Raw genomic sequence first — 15821 nt, 5'->3', positions numbered from 1 at the left:
ATATATAGAACACCATATTGATCGCTCTCATGTTATCACAAAAGTACGTTTATAATACAAATACTTTGTTTCGTATGGAGCAATTTATATATGCGCTCCGTGCTAGATCTAATATCATCGTAAGATTATCCATATTCCTGTAATATAGTGAGAATAATTGAAAACTCACCGAACATTTGAAAGTGATTAACAGTGGTATTGAACCTTCGGTTTACCTTTTTAAAACTTTGTTCGCTGTGTAGACTACACAATATATGACAAACTCCTGAAAGATCAGATAGAACACCGCTAAATGAGCGTTAATTTTACTATTTTTATTTCATAAATTATATGGTTTTGTAGCTAATTTATTAATCGTGCAAACACACCTATTGTGCGTCTGACATTTCAGCTTTGACGTTGCTCGTAAGAGCCTGGAATATCATATTTTGTTGGAAAATGTTTCTTCGAATATCCATCTTTGGGTTGGTTTTGTGCAGTCTTGCAACTGTGAAATCCGAACAACGTAAGTTTATATCTTGAAAGTAATTAGTAGTAGTATTTCTATTGATGACGAATGGACAATATATATAAATAAATATTGATACTAAAGATGAATGGCCCATTAATCTTTTTTTCTGATTTATACGCCAGCAATTTACCCGGAGTGTCGAGATGGATACGATACACAAAAATATTTAGACGCCGGTGCTTCTAAGAAACAGTGTAGATCATTGGTTATCAGAATAAACCCGATTCTGAGAAGAGGCACAGTAACAGAGGCACCCCACATTCGCTTGGTGACTTTTCGAAGACCATTTCGAGGGGGCAGAATTAAAGTTTGTTTCCTCGAAAATCAACATTTCTTGTCACATTCTACTGAGATATTGAGAAATTGTATTGTTCAATAACTTTCACTAGGTAACTAAATCGTAATTTTTATTGGTGTATATGGAAATATTTTGTTTTATCGCGGAATACAAATAAAAGGTAGATGCCAGATGTACATGTATAGCCAAATACGACAAGTGTCATGAAGGGATAAAAAAAACTAAGTTTCTCTTGTTCCAGCGTCAACAAGATTAGGAAATCCAGAAGTGATTGTTACTCAAGGAAAAATTGAAGGAAAGGATATTCGATATGATCTTCGACGAATCGACAGATTTGTGGCAATTCCGTATGCATCTCCGCCCATTGGCGATCTGAGGTAAGTTCATTGAAGGGCTTGATATATATATATATATATATATATATATATATATATATATATATATATATATATTAGAATAGATTAGTGGTAGCTTAATGGAATTTAGACTACTTTTGCGCCCATTTCATCTTTCTCTGTAGTGTCGAGAGTGGTAATATAGTTGGGCTTATCATATATCTGAAGCAAAACATGGGACAGTGCGGATTGGACAAGCCAATCTTGGTTCGAATCCGAGGCCTAATAATAGTTCAAACTTTTTTCATACCACTGTGGGTAGATCACGGGCATGAAAATTAGCTGTAAATTAGGCTTGCACGTAATTGACAAAAATCAATTCCGTAATTACGGCAAAATCAATTACGTAATGACCCCGTAATTGCGATATTTTTCCACGCATTTAAACCTATCATAACAACCAATTAAATCCACTTCTTTTCCGAATGGGACATTGAAGTTGGGTTTTCATATTCTTGGCAGTACTACACGCCGTCGGCAGATGTTAAAGACAAATATCAAGGAGTGAATTCAAATTAATTTTATTCTGATTTTTATATTTTGTGTTGGCTTTGGTTTTCATTTATCACCTTCGCAAATTAACCGTCCCATTTTTATGCGATCAATTTTATTTTATCAATACCGACACTGGTATACGGATATTTATGGAAACGATAGTTTTTTAAAACCACCTTAGTGCTGAATAAAAATTACGGGTTTCTAATTTATTAACTAACGACGAGCGTATTCTCTCGTTTGATTATACTTGCGATTTCCTCGCGACGAAGACTTGTTTTTGCAGCGTCTTCTGCATTATCCGACATTACTGCCTTGTTAGCATTTAATAATAATAATTATTGATGTCGACTTATTGACGATATTCCGATTACCATGCTTCATTTTACATTTAATCATTTCGCGGACTGAATGTTTATAACATTATTTGCGATAAATTTAGATCAAATATTATTTATTTGAGTATAATTTAAATATGGAACTTATATGATATGCCGTCTCCGAAAATACAAAGTTATATCGCAAAACAATGCATTTTGTGACATTTATTTTACACTCACGACATTTATTTGCTAACTCAAGTCGGCGATCCTATCGGCCAAGATTGACACAAGTTTGGTCGAGTGCCGGTGGTATTCAAGTCGACGATAAATCAAAATAAGTTGCCGCATTTGGTAAGACAGTTAATCATATACGGCCGAAATATTGAGAGGAATTGTGAAAAACATCATGAGCAGGGCCAAGTCCGGACTGATATATAACGATAAAACCGTTAACAGAAAACATAAGATTTTGTAATAGAAAATGGATCTCGCACAGAATAAACACACTGGCTCATATTTGATTATATATGATAGCAGTTAAATTTTTAGCGGTCCGCGAGGAATCCGTCGTTTTGCTCTTTCTCTGCCGTCGCAATCGCTTTACCGATGCCGAGGAGACGAAGTTGCGTTGGTTCATTACGCAATCTCTCTTTTGTCGTCATATTGCTATTTGATAAGCGCGACATTAATTATCACGGCGAGGTATTGGTGCGAGTGATCAATCGCTCTTTTCGCTTATTTGGTTCCAATTCGTCGCGAAAGCTCTTCGTTAAATTTCACAAGATCGTCGTGTTGAAAGGTTATGGATATTTTCCTGTTTATACCCCAAGTCTGAAATAAAACAGCCAAAAACAGTATGATATTCCATGTTCATATATTAATTGTTGATATTAACAATAACGAATGGTTAAGCATTGCTAATCCACACTTGGTGGGGAATTCCCACTATTTAAACGCGTGACTATAAAATAGAAACGGAACATATATATTATATACCACAAGTATCGGAAAACTGGAACAAGTAAATAATAAATAAAAGTAAAATGAATACAAATGTTTGATAGACCATGTTTGGAAGATTGATCTCCTGCGTTCCTTAGTCATTTCACCCGAAGAAGTTGAAACCGGGCGTGTTAGCGTCCATCGGTCTTAACACAATTCTTCCCCCTATCTACGGTTATTATGTACATTGGCCATGGTCATGCTAGATAAGAAGCGAGAGAAGTTGAAACCAGGTGTGTTGGCATCAAGCGGTCTCAACGCAATTCTATCCCTTATCTACGGTTAAGTTACGGGAGAAGTTAAAACCAGGTGTGTTGGCGTCAAACGGCCCTACTCAGTTCTTCCCCCTTAACTACGTTAATAATTTACATTGGCCATGCCAGAGAAGTTGATAATACGTTAGTAAATGGCAACGCGTCATGTCTTCCTTCACCTACGTAACAAGAGAGAGAAAAACGGCTGCGAATACCGGAACTCTCTTCTACTTGTTGAGCTTCCATTTTTCGCAATCGACGAAATTGACTGCTTTGAAGAAAGCTCGTTTCAATGCAGTAATTACGATTTTACGTAATTCGTAACTTCCCTTCCGTAACTCCAAATAATTACGTAATTCCGTAAATCCGTAAATTACGTGCAAGCCTACTGTAAATCATTTTAAAATATTCTCTATTAGTCATTTCTTCAAATGTTGGATATTTTTTTTCAACCCATTAGAAAACTTTGTTTTCGGTATCAGTGTGGAATCGTCTACATCCGATAAAAAAATTGTACTAATATCAAATAAAAATAAGATTTATGACTGACATAATGCATGACCGGGACATTTAGATCTGCCGAACGGCGGAATAGCTCGCTAAAATCGGGACGTATGGTAACTCTAAATATAGTCATCGCCACCATTTTATTTGGTACCACTGTTGTTCTTTCTATTTTTGAGCATAAGTCATCGTGTTTAAGACTCATTTCATAAGTAATTAATACACTGTTTTAAAATGCAGAACACGTGACCAACCTTTACTTTGAAAAATAGATTAACTTCAACATCTTTTTTCCTGATTTTAAGATTCAGTCCTCCTGTGGCTCATCCAGGATGGGGAGCCAATACATATGATGCAACTGGAGGCTTAGGAACAGACTTGAAGGACAAGATGTGTATACAAACAAGACCAAACACAGATCTACGAAGTGGTGCAGTTGGAAGCGAAGATTGTTTATATCTGAACGTATGGGTTGCTGGGGGAGTTGACGGTAAAGTTACCTATACAACTAGCAAAAATTAAGATACAGGTGTTCAAAACGTTGTTTCTTAAGCTGATATTTTGTTATAATATAAACACTAGTACTACTGCACTTAACAGAAGCCAGAAGAAATCCACGTCCTGTAATGGTTTGGATTCACGGTGAAGGATACAGTTATGGGAGTAGTTGGGGACCAAGTGTAAACGACGAAAGACTTTATGATATGGCACCTCTCGCACTGCGAGGTGATATAATTGGCATCAGTATCAATTACAGACTTGGTCCATTCGGTGAGATTTTTTCTTCATGAGTGTTTTATTCCATTTCTATATAAGTGTTCAAAAACGCTCAAATAATCTGACAAATTTATTCGTTCGTCTGCAGGATTTTTCAGTACTGGTGATGAAAATGCACCAGGTAACTACGGAATGCTAGATCAAGTGATGGCGTTACAGTGGATTCAAGATAATATTTGGGCATTTGGAGGAGACGCACAAAGGGTACGTTGGGTTTTACATAACCCGAGATACCTGTTGAATCGGATGTGTGTGCGTTGCATAGTATTGGCGATGTATGATGTAATTAATACTCGACAGGTTGAATGTAGGCATCTCTCAAACAAGTGACGTTTTTGGCAATTCAGACCAATTTGAAAAATTCAAAATTCACCTTCTTTACCTTGACAGGTTGATAATGACTTATTATATGTAGCACATAGTTCTATCTCCTATCATATCATAATTCTAACAAGCAACTGATTTCAGGCTAAATATACATATTATATATATATTTCCATAGGTGACTATATTTGGTCAATCAACTGGAGGAACAAGTGTAGGTTTACATATGGTATCTCCGATGAGTACAAATTTGTTTAGTCGAGCTATTTCAGAGAGCGGAACATCATTGTCACAGTGGGGATTACAAAGAGACCCGATGCGAAGTGCGACAAAGGTAAAAGTTAAAAAATCGCTATTCACGAACCACAAGGCTTGTACGTTTACCTTGTTATCCAATGACGTTTATGCAGCGATGCATGTTCGTATTAAATACCAGATCCTATATATCAAGAAGGGAAAAATTCATCCGAAAAGATTATTTTATTAATAAAGTGCCAGAAATACAAGTTTAACAGATTGGCATAAAATAAATCCATAAAATGTTATCCAAAAGCCACGGTGTCAATGCCAATGTTTTACAATTTGACGTTCTGTATTAGGCACTTAATAATTATATTCTAAGAATCTAGATCAAGGGAAATTGCATTTACAGCTAGCCGGAGAACTGAATTGCACAACAGAAAACAATGTTGATCTTGTATCCTGCATTAAACAAAAACCCGCGGAGGAAATTGCAACTGGTTTAAGAGTTTATGGAGTATTGAAGATCTCAAATCTGAATTTACCTTGGGCGCCAGTCGTTGATGGGTAAATCAGTGAGAATACTTTTTGTTGTTATAATACGGCACATTAGCATATCATTTAAATAACAAAACTAGTGTGAATCCGTTCACAACTATTAAGTTAGCTGACTTAAAAATTCGATCGAGATATTTAGCTATAGACAAAATTTTGTTGGTCAGGAATGACATATTTAAAAATTGTTGAGCCACGCAGACTAGAAGTACTTGCGGTACTAAGCTATACCAGACCCGCTAATACAACTAATAATAATATACTTGCTTTTTATGTAGAACATTCCTGCCAAGTGAACCAGAGCTTCTTATTCAAAATGCTGCTACAAAGGATTATTTGGTTGGAAGCAATAACATGGACGGTCATTTATTCGCCGGACTTGACTTTCCTTTTTCAAGATTACCTATAGTTCCTATGACAGAGATATCTCTACTAAGGGCATCACGTCGACTGAGTCCCTACATAACTCCCCACATATCTCAATTGATCGACTTCCAGTACCAGAAATATAAAGGTATCGCATGACGATGTCACCTAAAAGCAACTTTGTAATATATATTAGAGCATTTTATGCTTTCAAATCTGCAGTTTAAACCGTTCAACCTACTTAAAACACTTTAGTTTCGTTAAGCATTTACAATGGGTTCATATGGTATTTGTGTTGCCATATTTTTTCATTTACGGTACCCATAATTGGTGCACTTGACACTGGCTGTCAATTCTAGTTTGTAAAGTAACCCTAAATTCTGCTTTTACAGACGGACGAGATAAGCATTATTATAAAGATGTGCTTGTTGATTTATACACTGACTTTATGTTCACTGCTCCTACCTATTCTATGGCACAACAACATTCATTTTTATCACAGTAAGTAATTTGTTGTTATTGCAATCTTGTTATTGTGAATTTGGTATCTAAATTAGTGGACGTTTAAAGAATATTCCTATAACTCATTACTGGAAAATTTTTATTGATCATTGTAAAATTATTTTAGCAAATTGATACTTGCGTAGCCTACTGGTTAAAATGTTTCCCAACTGTTAATTTTAAAAAAATATTTACTCACGTGCTAAATAAAAGTAGGCCTGCTGATGACTATTTGTAGCGTAGTCTATCACAGCTTTTCCAGGACTAAATTTTTATTACTTCAACTAAACTAAAACTACCGGAAGACAAAATAACCATTGAGTTATTCGATTTTTACTTAAATTTCGGAAACACAACTAAAAACTGACAAACGGCTAACAACACTACAAAAAAAACAATGTTCACAATTAGGCTTGCACGTAATTGACAAAAATCAATTCCGTAATTACGGCAAAATCAATTACGTAATGACCCCGTAATTGCGATATTTTTCCACGCATTTAAACCTATCGTAACAACCAATTGAATCCACTTTTTTCCGAATGGGACATTGAAGTTGGGTTTTCCTATTCTTGGCAGTACTACACGCCGGCGGCAGATGTTAAAGACAACTATCAAGGAGTGAATTCAAATTAATTTTATTCTGATTTTTATCTTTTGTGTTAGCTTTGGTTTTTCTTTATCACCTTCGCAAATTAACCGTCCCATTTTTATGCGATCAATTTTATTTTATCATTACCGACACTGGTATACGGATATTTATGGAAACGATAGTTTTTTAAAACCACCTGAGTACTGAATAAAAATTACGGGTTTCTAATTTATTAGCCAACGACGAGCGTATTTTCTCATTTGATTATACTTGCGATTTCCTCGCGACGAAGACTTGTTTTTGCAGCGTTTTCTGCATTATCCGACATTACTGCCTTGTTAGCATTTTTATAATAATAATTATTGATGTCGACTTATTGACGATATTCCTATTACCATGCTTCATTTTACATTCAATCATTTCGCGAACTGAATGTTTATAACATTATTTGCGATAAATTTAGATCAAATATTATTTATTTGCGTATAATTTAAATATCGAACTTATATGACATGCCTTCTCCGAAAATACAAAGTTATATCACAAAACAATGCATTTTGTGACATTTATTTTACACTCACAACATTTATTTGCTAACTCAAGTCGGCGATCCTATAGGCCAAGATTGACAAAAGTTTGGTCGAGTGCCGGTGGTATTCAAGTCGACGATAAATCAAAATAAGTTGCCGCATTTGGTAAGACAGTTAATCATATATGGCTGATATATAACGATAAAACCGTTAACAGAACATCAAAATTTTGTAATAGGAAATGGATCTCGCACAAAATAAACACAGAGGCTCATATTTGATTATATATGCTAGCAGTTAAATTTTCAACGGTCCGCGAGGAATCCGTCGTTTTGGTTCATTACGCAATCTCTCTTTTGTCGTCATATTGCTATTTGATAAGCGCGACATTAATTATCACGGCGAGGTATTGGCGCGAGTGATCAATCGCTCTTTTCGCTTATTTGGTTCCAATTTGTCGCGAAAGCTCTTCGTTAAATTTCACAAGATAGTCGTGTTGAAAGGTTATGGATATTTTCCTGTTTATACCCCAAGTCTGAAATGAAACAGCCAAAAACAATATGATATTCCATGTTCAAATATCAAGTGTTGATATTAACAATAAAGAATGGTTGAGCATTGCTAATCCACACTTGGTGGGGAATTCCCACTATTCAAACGCGTGACTATAAAATAGAATAAAATAGAAACGGAACATATATACCATAAGTAACGGAAAACTGGAACAAGTAAATGATAAATAAAAGTAAAATGAATACAAATGTTTGATAGACCATGTTTGATAGATTGATCTCCTGCGTTCATTAGTCATTTCACCCGAAGAAGTTGAAACCGGGCGTGTTAGCGTCCATCTGTCTTAACACAATTCTTCCCCCTATCTACGGTTATTATGTGCATTGGCCATGGCCATGCTAGATAAGATGCGAGAGAAGTTGAAACCAGGTGTGTTGGCGTCAATCGGTCTCAACGCAATTCTATCCCTTATCTACGGTTAAGTTGCGGGAGAAGTTAAAACCAGGTGTGTTGGCGTCAAACGGCCCTACTCAGTTCTTCCCCCATTAACTACGTTAATAATTTACATTGGCCACGCCAGATAAGTTGATAATAGGTTAGTAAATGGCAACGCGTCTGCCTTCCTTCACCTACGTAACAAGAGAGAGAAAAACGGCTGCGAATACCGGAACTCTAACTTCTTCTACTTGTTGAACTTTCATTTTCGCAATCGACGAAATTGACTGCTTTGAAGAAAGCTCGTTTCAATGCAATAATTACGACTTTACGTAATTCGTAACTTCCCTTCCGTAACTCCAAATAATTACGTAATTCCGTAAATCCGTAAATTACGTGCAAGCCTAGTTCACAATCACGCCTGTAAATCTATCCGAGTGAAAAAGGTGTCGGAGAATCCAAAATTTCAATTGTTACGTCACCTTCATCATGTTGCATTACACACACGCATTTATATAACCTTTTGCCTGATTACTTTTTCTACGTCATGTTTAATAATACTACATATATTAGAAACCAGGGCACGGGAGCAAAAACGTTTGTTTACCTTTTCTCCGAACCCAAAACCCGAACGCTACTGAACGGAGAATTCGATGGTAAATTGGATGGCGCAGAACACGGAGAGGAAGTACAATATGTTTTTGATGTACCCAATCGAGCGGGACTCAGATACAGCAGAGCAGAACAGAAACTTGCCAATTCAATCATAACATATTGGACAAACTTTGCTCGGACAGGGTAAGCAAGCCAATTTTAGAAGTTAACCAACGTTACTGTAACGTCCATATCCTGGCGTTACTGCAGCAGCAATGGAAAATATGGGGGCCTGCAATGGCAGGCCATTGATATTATATTGCTTGTGATATTGCCAAGCTTGTACATGGGACATATTTTTGCTTGTCCATCTCATAGCCATTATGTCTGTCCCATCCCATGGGATTCCCATTGGAATAAAATTCAATAAAAATTGAAAGAAAACATTGAAGCCGTGTAGTTGGAAGCTTAATAATAGTTATTTACTCAATTCTATTAATTCCTATTTTCAGAAATCCAAACGAGGGTGCGAAAGATGCTCCTCCGGCTTATTGGCCAGTCTACGATTACAATACGAGGCATTATCTTGAACTAAACACAAGTTTAGAAGACAGTGGCAACAATGCAGTTGGATATTCTTTCCGGAGAGATTTTTCCGTATTCTGGAGTCGTATGGTACCTCAAATATATGGTTCAAAAAGTGGAATTTGCGAATCGGTTGCAAACAACCAGTATTCTCGCACAAAATCACTCAATGTTTTGGGGGCAGAAACCGCTCTCAATCGCCCCAAGTTCAAATTAGACCAACCCGATGAGGATGACTTCCTAAAACTAAAAAGTTTCCCAAAAACAATCAGCAGTCGTGAAGGCAGCGTATGCGAAGGAACAGGGGATTTTATTAGAGCTACAAGGTAGGCTATGCGTAAATGAGTATATATATATATTGCAGAAGTATAATTTATATATATATAAATCGTTTTTATTATCCCACGGTACAATGTTTTCAGTTATGGATGCATTCGAGGTGAAATGGGAAAAACCAACGGAATGTTGTACTCAAGGTTTCTTGGCATCCCATACGCAATACCGCCGGTTGGATCAGAAAGATTTGAGAAACCTACAGAACCAACGCCCTGGACAGGAACGAGGCAAGTTATGTTATTACAAAATATGATTTCTATTGTGTGGGTACTCATTTGTATGTAATTAATCCAGAAGATAGAAAGAGTTAACGTTAAAACGTAAAAATAAAAATCAAGTAATTTGGCGAATGAGTTTGAATTTATATGGGTATATATATTATATATACCTAAAGTTCATTGATTTAAGGTAACATGAATACATTTGAATCATGCAACAATTACATTTTGGCATAAAAGTGTTTATAATTCCGCTTTGCAAAGATGGTTTTTCTTGCGACAGACCCGGATTTTAAAGTATGTAAAATGCGAACAATCTTTTTCAGGTCGATGACTACTTTCCAAAAATCGTGTCCGCAATCTCCATATGATGCTTTAACTATGAGTGAAGATTGCTTGTACATGAATGTATATGTTCCCATTAATTCGGTAAGAATTGGGCGTATCAATGTTGAAAAATAATGATGCTTAAATGGCGCAGTAGTTAAATTGAATCGATTTGGCCCCGTCAAACCTAAAGAACAAACTGATAAACTTCTATTTCAGACAGAACCGTACGACCAAGTCATTCCGAAAAAATACGCTGTTATGATATGGTTACATGGTGGTGGGTATATGACAGGAGATGGGATGGAAAGTTATATGGGAGATGTTTTAGCCACATCTGAACAAGTAATTGTGGTTACAATGAATTACAGGTACGGCAAGACATTGAAATAAAATTGCCATAATTAGAGCATGTAGCATCTTTCAAATAATTGATAAAAAATGAACTTCACCCCAGTAGGCCTACTTTATTGATGATGGGCGATTGATAAAATACTCATTATTTGAAGTTGGAACTCTGATCTAGCTGGAGACTGGAATTTTAGTAAAAGTCAATGCAGAATCAGATTTTTTCTATTTGCATAAGCGCATATATTATATGTTCTACTCGTCTTGATACGTTTGTCGGTGTTTTTTTTAGTTCTTTTTTCAAAACATGCCCCTTTGTTGAGTTTCTTTTCACTCAGCTTTTTCCGACGGTATTGTAATGCCCAAATACTCATTCCAGTCGCCATCTGGTGATACAAAATTTTAATAGTTCCAATAACCGTATTTCATTTTACAAAAAACATCTTCAATTTTTGACAGGTTAGGTGCTATTGGATTCATGAGTACGGGCAATCGATTTTCACCAGGTAATTACGGATTATGGGATCAAAATCTTGCAATGCAGTGGGTTGCTGATAACATAGAAGCGTTTGGTGGAGATTCAGAAAGAATGACAATATTTGGACAAGGCGCGGGGGCAGAAAGTGCTCAGGTTATTCAATACTTATAGACAAAATCACAAAAATTGTATTTAATTCACGTTTAAACATGAACATGTCGTAATGAGATATTGTGCAATTAAACGTTAGTATTGAAAACGAATACACAAAATCATGACTTCAAATCCCGTTTACACTCATTATAATTTTCTGATCTTTATTTGAATGAGATACTGATTTTATGTTCTTTGCGTGCTTACCAATCCGGCTACAAAGATGTGAGTTCAAATAATCTTCGATGTTTTCACGTCATAATTACCCTGACCGTTAACAAAGTGTGGCCATCGAACTGACAACTGTCTGTCACATGTTAGTGTGATGTATGTAACGTGTAAACTTGGGAAACAGTATATGATGTTTCAAATGATTTTTATTTTAGTTACATATGATCAGCCCTTCAAGTAGGAAAGTTGGAGTCAATCAAACTATTTTGCAAAGTGGGACGTTATATGGATTTTACGATTATCCAGACCAGGAAACAGTTTCATCAGAATTGATTTCTCGTACTGGATGCTCGCGAGCGACATCAAGTGACTCAGTATGTATTATTTTGAGTCTTCTGTTATTTTGACGATATATTTACTAAGTATCTAACTTTATTCAATAACTGCTACTTGTTTGTAAAATTTCATCAAAATATCATAAATGTTTTCAAGTGTGTGAACGCTTGTACAGTTTGGAAATAAACGACAATCGATCGTGCCACATTATGTTTGTTGACTGAGTGATCATACTGCAGCTTGGGCGAACTAATGTACATATTAAAGGAACACCATTTACGCAAACTAATTTTGATAGGGAACAAGCATATGGTCAAGAAAATCAGTTTAGAGTTTCAATTTATTGGACACAGATTTGAGCTATAGATCGATTTGCTGATTTGCTGTTTTTGTTGAAATTGAAAAAATCGCTTCTCTCCACTACAAAAAGAACATTCGATTTCAAATTTCCAGTAGGCCCATCCAGAGATGAATAAAGTTACAATACTAGGAGACTATTACTTGGTTTCCTGTTGCCAGATATTCAACCGTAAATGTTTCTTGTATTGATCTTCATATAACATTTGGTAGATAGTCCTTTTAACATTTCGCCGAAACTTTTTCTGATATTGTGGTGGCCATGTTGGCCATTTGACGTTCTTGTCCATATTTTTGAGCATTGCTCTCTTGTTAACATTATTATTGTCGTAGATGTAAAATATGCTCAATGTAAGCATAGAAATATATACTACTATATATATGTCTAGGTTGAATGTGTGAGATCGCTTCCTATCGAAGCTATTATTTCTGGACAAGATGGATCGTTGGACGAATCAGTTCCTCTTCAGTTTGCGCCTGTAGTTGATGGTAGCTTCTTACTTAGAGACCCACGAAATCTTTTAACTCTTAAAGAAATGCGGGGCTGGAAATTCATGCTGGGTAACTTCTATTACATTTGTACTTTCAGCATGTTTGGATGGATTGCATATGAAAATTAATCAGTAAGGAAGTTGCCAGGAGCGCAAAAGATTTACATCGACAATATCTCTACTTTGAAAACAAGAAAATCTCAACCTATTTCTAGTTAGGCGAGAACGATACGATTTTGTCGAATTTGATTTTGCAACACTCCTGCTCACCCAAAAATTTTTGTCATTTAAAATTGGTTTGTCCGAAGCTGGTTGTTTGTACCTTGGAGTCATGCTTGCCTCGCAGTCAAAGCCAAAAATTATTTTAACCCAGAGTTGGGAGTTGGTTGTAAATTTTCCAACACCACAGCTTTGATTTGTATATAAACTAAACTCTTTATTATTAATATATTGTTGACAAACCGATGAAAGCTTTGATAGGATGTAGTAGCACTTCTTATTCCTGATTTACAGGTTCTAATAGCGGAGATGGGACCCCATACTGGGATACAGTTACAAGCGTCAATACCGCTGATCAATTCCGAAATACTATCAGAACCTCATTTAGAGATTCTTATGGGGTGGCATCAGATGATGTTGAATTTGAATATACAGAATGGGCAAATGAATATTTTACATCGGATACTACGGTAAGTTGATTTCTGACAATGAACGATATTCTTTAATTCATGGAGGAATCGGATTCACTAGTTGCCTACATTTTCTCATTTTACGAACACGTACTTACTTTTAGGAAATGCAAAAACAACTATTCTCCATGTACACCAGTCAACGATATAATTCCCAGGCTGCTAAACTTGCATTTACTGCTGGTGGTACATTGACAGATGTGTACATGTATTCTCTCGATTATCCATACCAAACAACAGAGCAACAGCAATATCCATCATGGACGGGTATATCAATTCTACTCATTTGTTTAAATTCAAGCGATATTAATAAGCAACCCATCTCTGAGTAAAGTCAGGTAAACGATTGGAATCCCAAGAGCTTCAGGAACTATATAGATTTGTAGTGAGCATTACGCGTCAACATATATATTCCATTTGACTCGAGACTTATAGGAGTATATATCTCAAATCTATGCGAGAAAAGCTATGAGGCCATCAATTTCATACAGATGTAGTTCTTCGGGGAAAAAAAATTAATTTCTTTGTCCAGCACTGGGGTAAACAATAATAGTAAACAGATAAGAAATAACGTTTTTAAAGAGCCATGTTTCGAGAAACTTATTTTTGTTTGTGTTCCCAGCCAGAGCAATCCAGGTTTCAATGGAAATTTGTATTTATAGGTGTTATGCACGGGGGAGATATTCCATACGTCTGGGGAGATATCGTGAGAGATTCAGCTACGCAAGGTGAAAATCCGGAGGCCTCTATCCTTAGTTTCAACATGATGAAATACTGGGCCAACTTTGCAAAAACTGGGTAAGAATTGTTGTCAGTGGTAACAACTGCCTACGTATTAATGTTTTTGTGGAGACTTAAATGAGTTTTTCCTAGTCTATTTAGTGTCGTTCGGTCCAATTACACGGGTATATTGTATGAGGCCCGTTGAGTTTATGTGACACCAGAAATTTATAATGTGGTGTGCAGATGGACGTGGGCCTTTGCATGATTCTAATCTCCACGGCGATGATATAGGCTAACTAATGACATGTCACAGCCTACATGAACAAAACAACAAACCAGTGTTTTCGATAATATTATTGGCAACTTATTATGCATTCCAATCAGAAACAACAGCTTGAAATACATTGAATACTTGTTTGTATTCATTTTTTTGGTTGAAGATAGTAAAATATTTTTTTATAATTTTTTGTTAGCAACGATCTTGCCTTGCCAATTTTCTAGAAATCCAAGTATTGGCGATCAAGGCGTAATGACAGACGTAGAGTGGCCACGGTATCGGAACCTACATCGTCATTATCTCAAACTTGACGGCAACGATATCTCGGCCGATTCATATCTAGGTGGAAAGGATACGGCATTCTGGAATTTTATCATGCCTACACTTCGAGTGTCCTGTCCGTTATATATGCCTTGATAGAGAAAGACTTTAATTGAAAATGCTCAAAATAATTTGGTAATATTAAGTAATATTTTAAAGTAATTTGAAAATTTCACTCGAAATACCGCAGGGGATCTAATGTTGCTTACATTTTGTGGTTGGCAGTATAAAGTAATAACCATGGCCTGTTTGTCTAATTAAAATACTTTGAAATAAATATGGACAATTTTGTTGCAAGTATATTATTATGTTTAACTTAGTTTGTGGGATGATTTTAGGTTTTCCCTCTGAGAAAGAAACTACCTGTACGTATTGGGCTGCTGTATTCGGAATAATGCGAATCTCTCAAATTTGCTATTGCCGTCATAATTTGGCGGGTGGCGGTCAGGTGTGTAGAACGGTCCCATTACATTTGAACCCACGTACATTTGAACCCATGGCAATTGCACCTGTATGCTATTGCACCTAAGGAATTTTTTTTTTGTTTTTCGGATAGTTGAACCCACATTAACCCTAACCCATGGATTTTAGCACCCGCATATAGATTGAACCCGTGGATATACACATGGGTTCAAATGTACGTGGGTTCAAATGTACGGTCACCGTGTAGAACGGTAACATAGTTAGGTTCGACGCCTTATTATCATTTGTGGGTCGTGGTTCATCACACTGCGTACCGCCCGATTCCTGAAATGGAGAATTCAGCTGCTAAAAAAACTCTCTTCTTCTCATCTTTTACAGA

The 15821-nt window shown here is 36.2% G+C and overlaps 1 protein-coding gene across 1 annotated transcript; it reads left to right on the top strand.

Annotated features, from left to right (window-relative positions):
* The first annotated feature begins 438 nt into the window (after positions 1–438).
* On the top strand, positions 439–15321 carry LOC120344809 (uncharacterized). Its single transcript, XM_039414119.2, has 21 exons — positions 439–505; positions 1051–1186; positions 4088–4272; positions 4383–4553; positions 4648–4763; positions 5062–5217; positions 5536–5690; positions 5957–6192; positions 6437–6545; positions 9189–9413; positions 9722–10120; positions 10217–10357; positions 10675–10777; positions 10895–11046; positions 11483–11654; positions 12041–12199; positions 12908–13079; positions 13523–13698; positions 13803–13965; positions 14361–14496; positions 14923–15321. The coding sequence occupies exons 1-21, from the start codon at positions 439–441 to the stop codon at positions 15113–15115; spliced, it is 3522 nt and encodes a 1173-aa protein (XP_039270053.2). The 3' UTR covers positions 15116–15321.
* Positions 15322–15821: the final 500 nt, after the last annotated feature.

This window comes from Styela clava, chromosome 5 (genome assembly GCF_964204865.1).
Source record: "Styela clava chromosome 5, kaStyClav1.hap1.2, whole genome shotgun sequence".
NCBI lineage: Eukaryota > Metazoa > Chordata > Ascidiacea > Stolidobranchia > Styelidae > Styela > Styela clava.
The sequence above is the reverse complement of the archived record's forward strand: the minus strand, read 5'-3'. Positions and strand labels throughout refer to the sequence as shown.

Coding starts and splice junctions, on each gene's coding strand:
- LOC120344809 (XM_039414119.2), top strand. CDS start 439: ATGTTTCTTCGAATATCCATCTTTGGGTTGGTTTTGTGCAGTCTTGCA. Junction 4,764..5,061: donor TTGGAGGAGACGCACAAAGG/GTACGTTGGGTT, acceptor ATATTTCCATAG/GTGACTATATTTGGTCAATC. Junction 14,497..14,922: donor GCCAACTTTGCAAAAACTGG/GTAAGAATTGTT, acceptor CCAATTTTCTAG/AAATCCAAGTATTGGCGATC.